Here is a 17,961-nt window from a genome sequence, read left to right as displayed (position 1 = left end):
TTACCTTTTTCCTGTAACTAACAGGACACAAAAATCTGAGTATTTACAAGAGATCATATGTATGATGAGATTATTTTAGTCCTTTAAAATCTGTGTTGACTTAGGAAGGCTTGGAGTTAGGTTTTTTTCATTGCACAAAACCTGGGGGCCCTGACTCTGCAAAGTTTGGTACTTCAGGTTTCTGTTCCATTTCCACGTTGTATGTACTTGCTCCATGAGGAATCCTTTGCTGAAGGGACAGGATGTAAGAAATGGAGAGAGATCTTTTCAGTTCCGTGGTTTATTGATATTTTAACATCACAAATGTGTTTTCTTCTTACAGATGGCTCAATTTGCTTTGGCACTGCTAGTCCAGAAATAACCTTGTAATTCCTTTGCCTTCCTTTGGCCGAGTTGGGCCCTTTCAAGTTGGGCCAGTCTCACATGTTTGAATTCATTCCCTGTGAGGGACAGAGGTGTGGCCTTCCAAAAGGGAAATACTGCACTGAGTGTAGGAGCAGGAATTCCATGAGGTGCTCACACGAGGTCCCTTCCTGCAGGAAATCCCTGTCAGAGGCAGGAGTGGCCTCGGTGTCCACCACAACAGCCAGTATGAGGGACCAGTACCAGTAACAGCACTGGGCTCTTCCCTATGGATCAGAGCACCCAAAGGAGGCCACAAGGATGGTGAAGGGCCTTGAGGAGAAGCCGTGTGAGGAGCAGCTGAGGGCACTTGGCCTGTTCAGCTGCAGGAGAGTGAAGGGAGAGCTCATTGCAGTTACAGCTTCCTTGTGAGAGGAAGAGAGGCAGACACTGATCTCTCCTGTGTGGGGACCAGTGACAGGACTTGGGGAGTGGCCTGAAGTTGTGTCAGGGGAGGTTTGGCTTGGATTTTAGGAAAAGCTTCCTCCCTCAGAGTGTGGTTGGGCACTGAACAGGGAATGGTCACAGACCGAAGGCTGCTTTGGACAACACTCCCAGGCACAGAGTGTGACTCTTGGGCAGGGTCCTGTGTAGGGCCAGGAGCTGGACTCGATGGTCCCGGTGGGTCCCTTCCAGCTCAGCAGCCTGGGTGGCTCTGGCTGGCTCCTGACTGTGGCTCTGGCCCTCCCCACAGGTCCGGAAGACGACGGCCAGCCAGGTGTACGAGATGCTGCTCACCTACGGCGACGTGGTGGACCCGGCCATCGTGGAGGAGGCCATGACCATCCTCAGTGACACCAACTGGTGCGTGCAGTGGGAGCTGAGATAAATGTTAACATTCGTTGGAGTTAACAAAATCCAATGCCTTTGAAAGCTGGGGGGCAGGAAACCGTAAGAAGTGATACCGTAGGTTCAGCTCTTTATTGCTTCCAGGCCACAAAAGCACTGCTGCAAGGAATTCCTCTGTTCTAAAGAGCTCTCCAGGATACTGTCCCACTGGAAGGGGGATGTATAAAATCACCATTAGATAAAGTAAAATACCCATATTTTTCTAACAACATAAAAAGGGAGGAAATCTTGGAAGTTTTCCATGAACCAGAGACTGGGCCTGTGCAAACAGTCAAACTTCAACTGCACAGACAGTTTCTTGGCATTTATGAGCACTGGCAGGATTTGGGGAAAGGAAGGATCTCTGCAAGCTGGAAAACAACAGAATTAGCAGAACAGCTCAAATCTCCCATGAAATGTAATTACCCAACATGCTACAAGTGTTGTATTCAAGCAAAGATTTGGAATTGGAGCAGTTTAGATGTTTCCCAGGCATAGGATGGCCTGAATTGAACAACCACTTCATAGAATGTAATTCAGTTTTTACCTACTCTTACCTGTACTGTTTGCTTCTTCTGAGGGCAGGGGAAGAGGGTCCTGATCTCCCTGAGCATGATCCAGTGACTTTTAGAGCAAAGGAATCATTCCATGAGCACTGCTGCAGTGACAGGAGCAGGGAAACAGGATTTTGGCACTGGATTTTCCCCTTTCTGCAAGTTCTAGCATTGTGCATTATCAGCACCTGGGGAGGTTGATAAAAGGCTGCATGCCTGGGAGATTTGAGGAAATACAGAGTTTTAAGATAATAATTAGTTTATTAGTTTTGCTGCCTTGTTAAACATTTTTTCTTGTCATAAACCTGGGTCATGGGGCATCTGCCACAAACAGCAGTCACAGAGAACAGACAAATGTAGAAAAAGATATAATTTATTTAGTCATTATATTAATTAGCTTTTTGTCTTCATTGACATTTCATGGAAATAAATTTATCCCAGACAAGCTCAAAGAACAAATACACCTTAAGGCTGGGTGACAGAGTTGCAGGCTGCATGTTACACTGTTTGACTTCTATGTACTTTCCAGTTTATTTCTGTGCTTGAGCTGAAATAACTTGATATTTGTGAAAAGAAAGCTAAGTTTATCATTATGAGGGGTGGCTGCTGCTCTTTTTCTGAATTTTCCAGTGCAAAATTAGAATGAGAGTCTCAGCTTTGAAGGTTACCAGCAATTCTGCCTGTGGTTACAATTCCTTGTTTAACTGCACGTGGAAGTTTAGGATTGTGTTGGGTGTGAGTCAGTGCATTTAAGAGCAGGCTTGCTCAGGAATTGCATAAGGAATTTGTTAACAGACCCTGTGGAGCAAGATGAGCTGAGTGCTGTCACCAAGGGATGATTCCAGGGCCAACATTCACAGTGGTACAGGGAAAGCAGTGGCAGTTCAGCTCTCTCATAAACAACTGGGTTACTAAATCAAAGCAAAATCCTTGCCCAGGAAAACACTCCAGAAAAATAAATACTCTGTTTTCACCCTGTTTCCATTTTCATTTTTAGGGTGTGCCTGGCTTATTCTGGCTTGGAGCAAGCCCTGTGTACCCTGCTGCACTATGGCCATTGCTCTGAGATGAAAGACAAAGAGCTCATTTACTCAAAACTTAATTGTTTTATCTTGGTAGATTTGAGCTGTTTACAGAGGAAGAGATTTGAAGTTGTTGCTGAGTGTCAGAACGAGCTCAAGTTCTCTCAGTGCTAAAATAATTCTGAATTACCCCTAAGTATTAGCAGCAGGAAGCCAAATGAGAATTTGAAGGAATATGGTAATTACTGGGATAGATATATTTTCCTTGTTGGGACTACAGAGACTTTATCATAGAATTGTGTCATGCAGAGTTCAAACAAATTACTCTATAAATAATCCATTTTGTATCACCACAGGAAAGTTTGCAGTAGTAAATAAGACAAATTCTTGAAGGTGTGAAAAAAACAAAGTTCAAGTTATTTCTAACCTGCCCTTTTTTGCTTTTTATCTATAGAGGGGATGGGACAGTCTTCTCCAAATCCAGTAACTTCAGAGAATAAATTAAGTGAACCTCTAATGAAAAGGGTTGTACAAAGAAGTGGTTTTTTTTTAATATAAAACTCTATAAAAGAATAGTCTTGGACATTTTAATAGCAACTGGTTACCTGTGGCAGATCTGATGTGTATTTATGGTTTATCTGGCTTAGGATGGTACAAAAATGGTCCAGTAGTCTTCAAATGTGACCCAGCAAAAACTCCTGCAATTTGAAATATGCTGAAAGGGCACCCCCATGGTGCTGCAGGGTGCATGGATCACTTAAGGAGTTGTAAGGATGTGTCTGAATTAACTGGAACCAACCTTTCCTCTCCCAGGGAAGCGGAACTGCCTGTGGTGAGAGAGAGACGCAACTGCCTCTGTGACCTCATGAAAGTGCCCAGACCCCAGCTGGTGCCCAAGGTGAGGTGGGAATGAGCTCCAGGGGCTGGTTTGTTCATGGAGGTGTCTGGGAGGATGTTCCCAGCCAGCTGCAGAACACGTGGGATGGCTGGAGCTGCTGCCTGAGGCCCTTCCAGCCTGGTTCCGGAGAGCATTCCAGCCTGGCAGCGCCACATTCCAGACACAGATGTGCAGCCACTGCTCCTCTGCCCTTCCTGGGGAAAGACAGAAACTTCTCAATTTCAACAGCAAGATGATGACATGAGGTGGTGTGCAAACCACAGGATTGCAGCACTGCCTCTGTGGATGAATAGGATAAAAAAACCATAAAGTGTGTGTGCATATATAAAAAAAATGTACATTTTTATATGTTTTTATTATGTTTTATATGTTATATTGTTGTACCTATCTGATATAGATATAAAGTATACAAAAGAACCCATGCACAGGGAGACAGATGACACATCCAGCTGTAGGTCCCACATGGTTCCAGTGCAGATAGTGTGGACTTGCCCACCAGCCCAGTGTTTCAGAATTTCAGAACTTTCTAGAAGAAGTTTTTTACTGTTTTAAAGAATGTGTTACTGTGTATGTATAAATATTTATCTTCCTTTATAGACTCATACTTAAGACATCTATGAGTACCCTTCAAAGACCTCCTGCTGCCCCATAGCAGTTTCTTTATCCATTTTCCAGTTTTTACCATCTGCTTGTAGTACAATTTTAAGAAACCTCACCTAACATTTTTATAATTCTGCAAAACAAGAGCCTGAACCTCCTGCACAGACAAGGAATTGTTTTTAGAACAAAAACTTTTAGAGGTTGCTTTTAAAGGTCTTCTCATCAAGTACTAGAAAGGTTATGCTCAAAATAAGAGATCTTACAAGATGAACTCTCTGATCTCAAAAACCCCCTTATTTTAATCCTTTATTATTGAAGGCTGAGAGAAGACTGATACTTCAGGAGAAAACTGTCTCTAAGGTAAACAAAGTAGTAAGAAATATCTAAATACACATCTAGGTATCCCTGATGGAGCTTGTACAGGTGTAGTCTGGATGTTCTGTGCTCAGTTTGGAACTTTATCTCTTGCTCCCCTGAACATAAGCAAACAGTCAGTGTAACTTCCAGCACAGAGCTGAGCCTGCAGCTGCTGTGCCAAGCTCCTGGTGCCACTGAAGGGGTTCTCCCAGCTGTGCCCACGTCCCCAGTGCTGCTCCCACCAGTGCCCAGCACTCAGCTCGGCACCAGTGGGAGAAGCCAGAGAGGAGGCCAAGCATGGCAGGATGAAAAGGTGAATGAAGTTGGCTGTAGCTGAAATCAGCATTTTCCACTCCTTTAAATTTTGTACAAACAAAACTTGCTGGAGGGTAGTTCAAACCATGGTGTTAAAAGGACTAAATATTACAGCTTTGCCTGTATTTTTTGTTCAGGTAACTTAATTATGTGGCTGGGACAGTGCCAGAACAGTGATGCCACAGGCCTGCTCCATGTGACCTGTCCTTTTCCTTTCTCTCTGGCAGAGTTCAGCATGAGGAGGAGCAGGCCCTGGCTGCTGGTCTGTACTGGAGCTCATGGTTCCTGTGCTGCCAGGATCCCGACACGCTGGATTCTCAGCAGAGCTGAGCACTGCACTGCTGGACAGAAGAGGCAGAGCCTGTCTGAAAGCACAGATGTGCCCACAGGAAGACAACCAAAATTCCTTGTTTTCAGTTTTTAATGTTGCTGTCTGTCAGGTTCTTGTCATGCTCTGTCACACTGACCTGTCTGGTTTAGTGTCAGTGGTTTGTACTTCCCTGACTGAACGGAGCCTGTGCTTGTACACACACCAAGAATTAAACCTGACCTGCTGCACTGGTCTCTTCAAGATTTATTTTCCAGGGGTAAGAATGGCAACACTCAGTGATACTGAAATCATCCCAAGCATCAAGTGTCCCTGTGGAGAAGTCTGTCAGTCCTATGTCATAGTCAAACAAAAACCCCCAGGTTTTGCTTCAGCTGATGTCAAAGCCTCTCATAACAGCTCCTTCTGTAACTAATTCAGACAAATTGTTTTTGTGGTAAACTCAGTGCTGAGGAAGGTGAGTCAGTTGTTCAAACAGCTGCCAGGAATCCAGCCCATTTCTTACCCCCTACAAAATGAAATGACTCCAACACTGATATTGAGTGAGATCAGTGTGATGGGGAGGTCAAATACACAGGCCACATCATATTGTAATTACAGTTATTTTATGGCTGTAATTAAGTCCCACTGTCCCAACACTTGGAACAGTGGCTGTGTGTGTATTTAGACACATCTCTACAAATTTGAAAGGAAGGAAAAATTCAGGCAGAGAAGCTAAAACCAAGCCAATTTCCCTGTGAGGTATCTGCTGCAAACTGCAGGCGTTCACTTCCAAAGCTCCACCCTGCCTGGCTCAGGTTCTGTTTTTGAAGAAAGTGACTATAAATGGGATTATTCAATACTTCTTAAGGATTCTTGCAAGCTGGACTGGCAGCTGGAATTAGTGGAGCTCAGGGTTCTTCACTGTTCATCAAGTGGTTCTGAGCAGCAGCCAGCCTTGGCCATGTGCTGCACCCACCCCAGGAGGAAATGCTCCTGCACCCACAGCCCCTGTGCTGCTCTGCTGCCACTCACAGGGACCTTTCTAGAACATTCTTGAGAGCTTTTGGGGTTGTAAAGTTACACCTAGAGGTCCCTGCTGCAAGAACAGCACAAGCTGTGCTGGCACAGCCTGAGTGTTCCAATGGGAGAAGGTGCAGTGGAAATGGTGAGGAGCTGCACATGGACTCACCTGGCTGCCAGGTGCTGTCACAGACACAGCTGTGCTGCTCACACAGCCCCAAAGCTGAGGATGCTCCCTTGGAACCAGCCCTGGCTCTCTGCAGAGCCCTGGGACACACCAGCAACTGCTCTGGGAACAGGGAATGTGCTGGGAGCAGGGAAGGGCTGAGGACTCCAAGCAGTGTGTGACAGAAAATTCTGTGCACTTGCAGTGCTTCAGGCTTTGCCTGAGGCATTGCTGAGGCTTCTGCTAACCCAAGGGCCTGTGTTTGGTGGGTGTTTAAATTAGAAATACAAGTTCCCAGTCAAACTGAGTGATGTGCAACAGTAAAACTGAGCACACAGCATTACCCGTGGTGTACCTATGACCTCCCTTACAAAGGGATTACTCAGCCCAAAGAGTAAATTAATGAAGCACAAATGACTAAAAAATTCTAAACCCCTGAAGAGTTTGGTCTTCCTGCACCCAGATACACAGAGAGCAGCACACTTCAGTAGCACTGCCTCACCTTGGTTCAGTTAAAGTGATAATAATCCATCCCTTCCTTCAGATTCAGCATGTCCAGGTTTGTTTCAAAGGATCCACCTGTCAAATCCTGCAAGGGAAGAACAAGAAAATGAGATCAAACTCATTTCAGGTTGTAACAGGTTTGGGTTATTGGTTCTTTAGGCCACAGAAGAAAGTCCCATTCGCAGAACTAAACAAATAAACCAGACTCAGGAAGGTTTCTATTCAAAAATTAAGGGTATGTCGAAAAGTTGGTGTTCAAATTAGTATGGGGGGTATCAGACAACTCCTCAAATCTGCTGTGCTGCTCTGGAGCACACAAGGGCTGCTCAGCCCAGCTCTGCTCTTCTGTTTGCTAATGCAGACAGAGATAGAAAATGGATGTCAGTGAAGTAACCTGGCTTTAGAGAGGGGTTAAAAAAATACATGAGAGACCAGATGCTGAATTAAGTGAGAGAGTTAAAGACAAATCTTTCATTCCCAGAGCACAGGAAAAACCAGGCAGGGCTGTACAATAAGAGATCTAACCACATATTTTCTAAAAACTTTATACAATCAAGCTACTTTAATTGCTGTGACAGAAAAATAAAAATCCCTTTCATTTCCAGCCATTGGAATCCAAGCCAAGCCAGGGCACAATGCAGCACTTCTGAGCATTTTGCTTTTACCTCTAAGTGAGAGCAAACACGGAGCACAAACCCTTGGGTGAAGTGGCCCTGCAGGGCCACGCTGCTCTGACCAGCTAAAGCCACACTTGCATTCTCTTCAGCAAAAACTCACACACAGAGCAGAATTCCAGCTCCAGCTGTCTGTGAAGCCATTGTAAAATGCAAACTGAGCAAAGATCAGAGGATGCCTGCTTCTTCCAGAAGGATTTGCTCTTGTACCAAAGCCATGCCAGTGCTCACAAGAGAGGAACTGCCTGAAAAAATAAATGAGCCAATGCTGCTCCAAGTACATGGCCAACAGAGTCACTTCTTGTAAACAACCCACTTAATAAACATCTAATCTCCAAAATCACCCTCTCAGAGCTGCATAGAAACATGCAGGTTTTGTCTGTATCAAAAGGAAAAATAATCCCCTACCATGAACAGCAAAATAAAAGCCAATTAAAGGCCCTTAAAGCACACTTCCTTCTTCAGAAAATGGTGAGGAACTTAGGTTGGTAAAGAATAAGCAAGCAGAAAATGCTCAGTGGCCATGAGGGGAAAAATAGACTGAAATCCCAACTGAAGTCAGAGACCAGAGTTTGCAGACAAGATGTTGTATAATAGTCTCATTGTAAGGGCTTCTCAGATTAAATGTGCTTTAGAACAGGTTGCACAGATGTTTTGTCTGGGGACTTCCACCCACCATTATATGCAGTATGAAAAATTAAATTAGTTGTAATAGTACTTGCTGATCCAAGAGTTTATCAGCCAACAGTACACGATAATGCCCCGAGGCACTTTGAGCCTGGCTTTACAACCCAGAGTTATGAGCTCAGAGCTGATCATGAGGTTGGGAGTGCCAAGTTAAAAGCAGGCAGTACCAGAGGAGAGGAGACTCAGCTAATCCATCTCTGAGGAAATCCAGCACAGCATTAGAATGGCAGTGTTGTGGGGAGCTAAAGGTTTTAGTTGCTGTCAGAGGGGTTTTTTATGAATGTTCACCATTGCAGTGTATTTGCTGTTTTAAAGCTTCTGTGTTATAACAGCAAAAGAACTGCTGGTTATCATCTTCTAATTATATATTATCAGGGCAATTAAACCATTTGGAATAAGTTACCACAGTCAGGCACAGAAGATGCTTCAGAACTGGCAGGGCCAAAAGCCATTTCGTTTAAGGTCTGATCTAATAAACAAAGCCTTTGCCATACATGGGGCTGCAAAATACTTGGCCCAAAGGAGGCTGAGTGCATGTGCTCATTGGGGTATATTTGGTATTGGGCAAGGAAGTACAACAGATCCAGCTCCTTTACAGAAGTTGGACCTTTTCTTATTCTTAATTCTACCCAATACTGTTGATGTAAATCCCCCAAATACACTGCACAATCAGTTTGATAAAAAAGACCATTCAACTGCATAGCAAAAGCTTCTGGGAAAAGCCACTTACTGTAAATAGAAACTCATTTTGCTAGGGAGCAAACACTGCTCCTGCAGATAAAGCCAAAGGTGGAACTCACCAGCTTCACACAGATCACGAAGGGCGGAGACGCGTCCCTGAAGTGACACACGGGAATTTTTGGTTTTGGTCTCTCCTGCAGGAAGAAGGGGTACAGAAGCACACAGGTTACTTGCTAGCTTGGTTTTAGGAGCTGCTAAACTCTTAAAAGGGGAAAAAATATGTTGAGCCCTGATGCTAAACAGACCTTGCTCATTCTCTGCCCGTTGTTTCAGTGCCTGTCACATTTCAGTGCAATTGTGTGAAGTTACACCAAATCGAATTTGCAGCTTTCTGCTGCTGAAAGGAGCAGTTCTCACAGCTCCACTGCTTCCTCCTCACCTCCAAGTTCTACTTCCAGCCCTTTCTCAAACAATTTTCTCTTTGATATGATGCAAGGTATGCAGCTTCAATAGCCTGTCCCATAACAAACTATGTTCCTTCTTTTTTTGGTTATTTTTTTGCCATTTTACTGAGCTGCATCAGTTCCTGTGCCATCAGAGAGCATCAGAGCAGGCACAAGAGCAGAGACAGAGAAGGATCTTTCCCTCCTGGTGGGAACTGTTAAATGGCTTATGCTCAGTTGGGACTTCACCAGATAACTTGCTGGAAATCTTTTAATTTTGAGGGTTCCTTCCCTTTATCCACCATAAACCAAATTCTACTCCCACTTAGAAGATGAACCTGTCAGTGAAGACTATGCTTTACCCCATCATCAGAATCCTTTCAGAATATGTATTTTTGTCTTTCTAAACTGACTTCACTGAGTGTGAAGCTGACAGTCCTGGCTCCAGTTTGCATTCCAGTGTCCATTCCCAGCCCACCAATCTTCTGTCACGGCCTCTTTACCAAAATGAGCTGCTACATAACATACAAGATCAGTGACAAATTCCTTCATCACATTCCCCAGGACACTTTTAGATCACAATAAAGAATGCAAGAGTGGTTATAACTCACCTCAGATTCCTCATATGTGTAGAATCCTTTTGTTATTTTCTTTTCATCAACGTCACAAAATGCACTTACCTGGAAAACAGAAGCAGAATGTTTCAATAGCAGCATTTCACCTGTAATGTATCTCTGTAGCAATGCTGCAGGCATGGGAATGGACACAGGAATAGGGCAAAGCACCCTGGGCCTCCTTTGGAGATTAAACACTTATTTATTAAATCCTTTCTGGGTGTATCTTAAGGAGTTGGGAAAATTCTGCAGCTGTCTATGAGCACACTGTGTACATGAGACCAGGTGATCTCGGTCACTGCAGAAGGGAACACCACCAACCCCATCCCCAGGGAGTAAACTAAACCCCCGAGACCAGCCTCCTTGTTTTGGCACTTCCACTAAAACCCAAGATGAGATGTAATAAACACCTCTCTCCTGTCCACCCCAAGCATGGAAGGTACCCCCAGACACGCCAGGACAGTGGTGCTGCTCTGGGGGCACTGCAATACCTGCCTCAATGCCAGGGCACAGCTCACCAAGTTTGGGAATTCCTATGGTTGTGGACTTGTATTTTTTGACTGAAAAGTTCAGCAGATCTGGTGTTCAAACACAAATTACTGCTTCATTTTGCTTATTCTTACCAGAGTTATGAAAGCATTATTTGCAGCCCTAGGTGCCAGATGTTTCAGATGGGTTTTTATTTGCATTCCTCATAAATAGGCAGAATAAATGCCTGCCATCTAAAATACACAGTGGCCTTATTTTTGAGCCACTAAGTTGCCAGGAACATTTTGGAAGACTTTTTAAAATAAACATGGCTATGTTTTCCTCTGACTTCCATTGGATCTATTCATATCATCTACATGGAGCTCTTATGCTGAAGCAGAACAGTTGAGATAGATAAGGTCGTACAGAAATCAATTATTCTGGTGAAAGCTGGATAGCAGCTTTCATATCTTTTTAATTGCTCCATTAAAAATTGATTAACAACACTTACTGCTGAGAAAATCTGAAAAGCCAAACAGCTGCTTATTAATTTATTAAGTTAGAGAAGGCTGAAAAGGCTGGCTCGCTTTCCGTGTCTAAAATCGCTCTCACACATTTTCTTCCTGTGATTAAGATGGTTTTTCTTTTACCTAAAGTGACCTCATTCTGTTTGTGTAGAGGGAAACACTGTTTTTCTAATACCATAATATCACTTCCTTCATTAAACATCAATGGCAAGAGAATGCAAACAAAAGTATCAAGGGACTGCAAATAAGGCTGTGAACCACCAGTGTCCAAACCCATGTGGGAAATGAGCTGATGAACTGGAGGGGCTGGGCAGGGACAGTCCTTGGAACCCCTTAGAGGGAGGCATTCAGACCTGGAGAAGAGGTTGCTTGAAAACAGACACCAAAGGAAGGACAGAACAGTAAGGAAACATGAAATTTCCACAGTGGGGCTGTGTGAGTGAGGAACAACATCGGGGGCAGATCCAGACCTTTGCTCTGGGTGATCCTGGTGCAGGGATTGCACTAAGGACTTTAACCCTGTGTCAGCATTGGAATGGAAAGAGAAAGGAAGGAGGGGATTCAGGAAGGTCCTGGACATTGTACAAGGTGTTTGTGGCTGGTGCAGCTGGGTTGGACAGTAACACACACAGGCAGCTCCTTCACAGGTTAATACACTTTACATCCCTGGCCCTATTTCCATGCCCACAGCAGTGCTTTATTGTAGCTGAAAAATCAGATGGTGTGGATGTGTACATACCCACATCCATGTATGAGTATATATAAATATGTGTGTACATGAAGGGAATCAAGTAGAAGTCACTGTGGGAACAGAAGTTCCCCAGCTGTAATCTCTTCATTCTGTGCTAACCACCTTTAAAATTCTCCAATATTCAGCAAATCTCAGTTCTACCACCTGTGTTTTACTGTCCTATAAGCTGTGATCATAATAAACAATACTTAGCAGGATATGCCTTCAATGTCAGCGCAACAGAGCTCTAGGAACAAACACAGTCCAATATGTTAACTTACCTTCCAATAACTGAAGCTATTTTTGAAGATGCTTATGCTCTTATAGATAATAAAAACCAAAATAGAACACCAAAACTTATGACACAAGGTAAAGTGAAATTGTATTTACACTTTGCTGTCAGGAACTGAGAATTCAGCTGCAAGACCTGTGCTGGGAAGTATTGCTGTTCACCCTCAGTGTGTTACAATACAGTTAACAGAACCCCCTGACTGCTGCCTGGACTTCTCAACATGAATCAGTTTCTTCCTAATATCCAATCTCAATCTCTGGCAGTTTAAAACCATTTCTCCTTGTCCTGTCACTCTCCAAACAGTCTCTCTCCAAAGACAATTCTTGTATCACTAAACTGCCATCAATTCCAATACTCCCTCTCACCCTGGGCCATCACTCAAATTTCGGGGTATAGAGAACTCTGCCTTTTCCACAGTGACTCCCCAGACCCCAGAACACCCCCCTGCCCCCAAAACCCCTCCATGAAAAAAATAACACAGGTGAGTCTGTGATAAATTTCCCTTGGAAGCTGGAAAGGACTCAAACCCTTTTTTGTTATCACTGAGCTATTTCCCTGTATAATTCTCAGTGGATTCAGGCAGCTTAGATCTGATATTTACAGTAGTAGAAAACAGGTCAGACTTGAATGGGCAATTTTTCTGCCAGGCTGCACACCATGTGGGTGGCCAAAATGTAAGTCAACTATTTTTCTGACACACACTATTTTCCAATTAAAGCAAAGCTATGTCTGGAGTCTAAATACAGGACTTAGGCACAGTTGTTTATCCTATAAGGAGAAGTCAGGGCATCAGGCTTATGTGAGTTATTTACTTTATACACTATCAGGATAAACCCAGAGACACCTATTTATTTTCCTGCATTAATGGGCTTCTTTCTTGTAGCTTTTATGAAGAACATCTATCCACACATGAACTCCTGTCTCCCTGTAAGCAACCATGAATTATAAAGCCATAAAGGAGTCTCAATTTGCTTTTTTTTTTTCTTTTCCTTTTAGCAAAATGACTCTTTGGCAATATCTCTGACAGTATGACACCACTGAATCCTCAGCTCACACTTCAGTGTTACTAAAATATATAAATTATTAAGTGTTTTTGTTTTGAACATCACTTGTATAAATATCTGCACAATTACAAAATTTCCAAAGGAGAAAACACTGCTAATTCTCTCAGCTCAGAACTGGAGGAGACAGCTGGGGATCTGCTGTAGGCAAGCTATGGAACTACTGAAAGTCATTTTTATAAATATGGATTGCAACTTCCATTAACAGTGGTGTAAGGGAAAAAGGAGAAGTCGCCTTCTCCGTGGTAAGAGAAAGTTTACATAGCTCAAAAGATAAGATATTTACTCTGAAACAATCTGTGCTAGGGGAAGACACGTTCGAGAAAGATAAAAGCCCTTCTCTGGCTGGCTCTTCCTAATAAACACAGGGGCTCTGCAGGGCCAGGCTATCAGACCTCCCTGGGGAAAAGGAGATTAATGGGCAGCAGATCCTCCTCCAGTGGGCAGCCTAGGAAGTCACTGAAGGACCAGGAATGACACAAGAGTGCCTTGGGGTGCAGCTGGGACTACCTGCCTGCTTCAGCCCTGCTATGATTACACAATTTGTTGTTTGTTTCCTGTGTGACTTGCTGGCTACTGCAGAGAATGTTTCCTCACACTTCCCATTCCACTCAGATTTCATAATGGAAAAACTGAAAGATTTCACCAGCTTAACAATGTCCTTTTATGGTGAATGATCTTCACAGGATTTTATTCCCCCATCATCTTTTCACCTGTGGTTTGGTTTAGGTGTGTAACAACCATTTACAGAAAGCAACAACATGTTACAACATCACAGCACCTTCTCAAGGTCTGTTGGAGCTGGAAGGGCACGAGAGGCAAGTTTTACATGGGAGAGTGAATAACTGAGTAGAACTGACAGAAAACTGGAAAACTCTTTCAATAAATGGTCACCTGCACACTGTGGCTTCTCCCTCCCCGTTACATCAACTGGTCCTGTCAGAGCCACTTCAAAGAGACAACCTGCAAACTCTACAAAATCCTATGTGAGCAGGATCTTCCCTGCTGCATTCCCTGCACATCTCGTGCAATCCCCATCTGTTTTAAACTTCCAGTGACCCTGATAATTCTTCTATTTATAATTCCTTCATTGAAGCTTGTAGAAAGCCTCGGAAGCATGTTAATATACATCTCTGCAAAAGCAAAATCAATTCTGGCCATTCATGTCAAAACAAAGTATCTGAAAGCATTACAATGCAAGTTTAAATAGATACAGCCAATGGCAAACAGAACAAGAGACACACAGAGGCATAAACAGCTTCTGCCACGACATGGAACCAGCAAGCATCAGTCACAATCTGAGTGATTTTCTGTATCAGGAGCTGCTTTTATTTCACCTCTTTAGCATTAGAGCCAGGACAGAAGCTGTGGATATCTTTAAATCCCAAGCATGCATTTCATTATTCCATTTAGACACCATTCCACTGAAAATAGCAGTAGCTTCCCCCTTTTCCACATATCCATAACAAAGTCACTGGAGGATTTTAATACCAGAATCCAACATGCAAAATAATCTGCTAAACACTGGGCATAAAACATTCCCCTTATTATGAACAACATACACCTGCCTTCATAGGTAACAGGGTGGGACCTTGCTGCCAGAGTCTCACCCCTACAGAGTGGAACAGAGTCATGCCAGGCCTGTTCTGGGTGTGCACAGCTCTGTGCTGACAGAACAGAGCTTGCAAAAACCACTTCCTCCCAAATGGAAAGAGCAGGGAGTTTTCCTGGCCTTGAAGCATTCACTACAGTCCAAAATGAAGCCTCTGTTTACCTCACGCCATTTTAGGGTGTTTTATACCTGGATTTAACTGAAACTTTCAAATTTCATCTCTCTCCTTGTCCTGGAGGCTTTTAACTTGCGTTCACATTGCCACTCCACTGTCAAAGTGGGTGTAATATCCTTCCCTTTATTCCTGTCTCTTCGCTTTCCACGTCCCCACTCCAGGCTCTGATAGTACCACTCACAGACTTTTGGAGTGGTTAAAATGCTACAAAACTTAACCATTCTTCAGTTCTGGGAGTGGGCTGAAGGACCAGAGCTGCAACACAAGGTTTGGTGACTTGGAAAAAGGCGAAGGGAAAGCAGTGGATGATTTTAAACAGTTGATGAGCCAGGAAAAAGGGCCTTCAAAATACTTTTTCTGTTTGCCACCACCAGACAAGGTTGTTCTAGAGGGATGGCATGGCCTGGGCTGTGTACAAGCACTGCTTCCAGGCCACTAATGAGCTAATGCTTGTTTGGTCCTTGCCCCTGCTTTTCCATGAGCCACTGGAACACTATTTTCAGCCATCGGAAATGACACAAAATGTTAATGCTGAAGTTCTCCTTTTAGCTAAAGCTCGATGGAGAATAAAAGAGCAGACAAGACAGCTCAGAAACCCTCCAGGCACATGGAGCATCCCAAAAACATTTGGTTTCCATCTTCAGCTGCAAATTATAGACACAACGGATGTGTTTTAAACAAAAAAAGGTCTGTTTGACTTCATTCTTGTAGAAATGCTAATACTGAACCACTGTCAGCAGTGTGAATCAAGAAAAGGACAGCCAGGAAGCAGAATTTCCCTAAGAATACTGAGATCATGGTAATTAATTCATAAAAAAACCTACTAGTGGAATCATTTTTTTCGTGTGTTGCTGTTTAGCAAAAATACTGAGCCTTGGATTTTTGCCTGAATCCTTTGGAGACAAAGCATCATTTTAATATTCACCATACAGATGGCTGAAGGAAAAGGGAGAATTGCTGAGGTGTCCTTTTCTCTTTTAACATAACCATAAGTCACATTCACACTGTTTTCCAAACAGACTAAAGCAACAATTTGTTAGTGAGTATGAACACAGCCAGACTGCTGCTTCCTAGAATTGCCTGAATTTTGTTTCCTAAGAAACAATGCTCTTTGGCACAGGGCAGAGCTGGACTTTTCAAACATCCCACAAAGACCTTGTCAGCATAAGAAATGCAATTGCTTTGTTTGCCAGGTTCTGAAAATACTAAAAGCATTCTTTTTTTGAAAAAGATGTTTTCTTACACACCCTAAGCCTGACAGTTCAAATTAATTAATTCTTTACTTGAGGATTTAGTAGAGTCCAGGTGTTTTTTCAAAATTACAAAATAATACAAGCTGTATGTAGTAGGGTTTTTTTGGGGGGGCTGGGGTGTCATTATGAATCCTAGGAGTATCCTAGGAGTATGTGTCCCAAATTTTCTACAGGTACTTAGTGCCAACTGAGAAAACAACCCTGCTGTGACTCCACAGTCCAGCCAAAGTCATTCTCAGGACATCTGATGAAATTCTGCATCTCAATAAAAGAATGCAGTCAAACAGAGCACAAGTAAAATTTTCAGGAGTCTAAACTGACTTAAAGTATAAAACCAACTAAAATTAAGTCCAGACAGAATATAGCTCTCTAAATTTAATTTTAGATGGTTTTATACTTTAATAGATTTTTATATATAAAAATAATTATAATTGTCATTATGATTATTATATAATATAGAATGGAATAATATATCGATATAATTGTTATAATAAATTAACAGATAAAGCATACATAAACTTAGTTAAATCTTAGTTAAATTATACAGCTAATTTTGGCAATGTTACCTGCATTGCAAAGGCCATTGGACCTTTTAAGATCACACTTTTACACAACTGGACCTTCAAGAGGAGGAAATGGTAATTATATTGATGTAATGCATCATCTTCTGCCCTTAAGGAGCTTTTGGAATTGTGCTTGAAAGGTGTCTAATTTGCATAATTGATGAATTAATATCTCAGGGCCTCCATTTATTTACAGGACAACACAAGATTCCACCTGCAGATTCAAACATACTAAATCTCTGGTGCTCTCATAGTTAAAAATATATGAAAGCTTCAATCTTGTTAAGTTGGTCTTTAAAGGGTGAGACAGGAAAAGCATTTTATTGTTTTCAGGACTGGGAAGGATGAAGCAACAACTATTTACAACCTTTGTTCATATGGGATTTTAGAGTCTTTGGCAAGAGTTGCAGATTAGTCACAAAATACCTGAAGGATCTTAGAGGAAAAGTATAATACGGAGTTTCTCTACTGTCCTTTTACTGTTATTCACTTGGAATAAAATGAAAACTGCCACGAGTTCCCTACTGCAAATTATATGAATTTATTTGCTAAAACTGCAGCAGCATAATCCTTTGAATAGCTCCTGCAGAAGTGAGATCTGTTCCCTACTTCAGCAGCCTTTTGCCAGTGACTGATATGAAACACGGGGATATCATTTAAGCTTCAGTACTGGCTGAGATGGACAGACTTGGGATCTCACTTTTGGAAAAGCCAGGAAGTTACAGTGGCAATCACAATGAGCCTGAACAGACCCATAGAACAAGTGCTTTAATCACTAAAGAAAACACTAACCTAATCAGAAATCAGCTACCCCAAAGCCTCTACTCTCACTTAGGATGACACAAGTCCTTTTCTGAAGGTATTTATCTTCGTTTGCTGCTGAGAAAGCCCCTGAATCCTTCAGATAAGCTGTCAGACTGAGGGGATGGTTTGATTGCTCTGCCTAGGGTGTTAAGGATCACTGTGCCTGCGTTTTAGCAGCAGTTTTCTGCAGCACATGTGCAAACTGAGCCACACTTGGCTCATGAAATTGCATCTGGCACGTGGGTTTGCTGAACGTGTCTGCTACAGCAGCCAGTAACTCAGGGGTTAATGCTCGGTGCAGAATTCCAACATCCAACCAAACCCTGCTGGAATATGTGCAATTGTAACCTTGACAGAAGCAAAACAGCATCCCAGCCTGAGCAGTGCCAAAGCAAACGTTA

At 42.9% G+C, this 17,961-nt stretch overlaps 2 protein-coding genes across 6 annotated transcripts in view; one reads left to right on the top strand and one right to left on the bottom strand.

The window, feature by feature from the left end:
* TBCD (tubulin folding cofactor D) overlaps positions 1 to 5,423 on the top strand; it is a 117,093-nt gene extending 111,670 nt beyond the window's left edge. For 2 of the 3 annotated variants that reach the window (XM_082293885.1, XM_082293883.1), the window contains 2 exons: positions 1,097 to 1,206; positions 3,620 to 3,907. In XM_082293885.1, the coding sequence (XP_082150011.1) occupies positions 1,097 to 1,206; positions 3,620 to 3,719 (210 nt within the window). In that variant the 3' untranslated portion in view covers positions 3,720 to 3,907. Of the gene's footprint in view, positions 1 to 1,096; positions 1,207 to 3,619; positions 3,908 to 5,203 lie in introns of those variants that run through there. The other variant, XM_082293884.1, reaches the window with a different exon arrangement.
* B3GNTL1 (UDP-GlcNAc:betaGal beta-1,3-N-acetylglucosaminyltransferase like 1) overlaps positions 3,768 to 17,961 on the bottom strand; it is a 104,475-nt gene continuing 90,281 nt past the window's right edge. For all 3 annotated transcript variants that reach the window (XM_082293886.1, XM_082293887.1, XM_082293888.1), the window contains 4 exons: positions 10,073 to 10,141; positions 9,138 to 9,212; positions 6,975 to 7,061; positions 3,768 to 3,898 (listed from right to left, as the gene is read on the bottom strand). In XM_082293886.1, coding sequence (XP_082150012.1) covers positions 6,981 to 7,061; positions 9,138 to 9,212; positions 10,073 to 10,141 — 225 coding nt within the window. In that variant the 3' untranslated portion in view covers positions 3,768 to 3,898; positions 6,975 to 6,980. The remainder of the gene's footprint in view (positions 3,899 to 6,974; positions 7,062 to 9,137; positions 9,213 to 10,072; positions 10,142 to 17,961) is intronic.

Source organism: Coloeus monedula, assembly GCF_965178545.1.
Source record: "Coloeus monedula genome assembly, chromosome: 19".
Lineage (NCBI taxonomy): Eukaryota > Metazoa > Chordata > Aves > Passeriformes > Corvidae > Coloeus > Coloeus monedula.
Note: the sequence above shows the minus strand (reverse complement) of the source record. Positions and strands in the feature narration are given on the sequence as shown.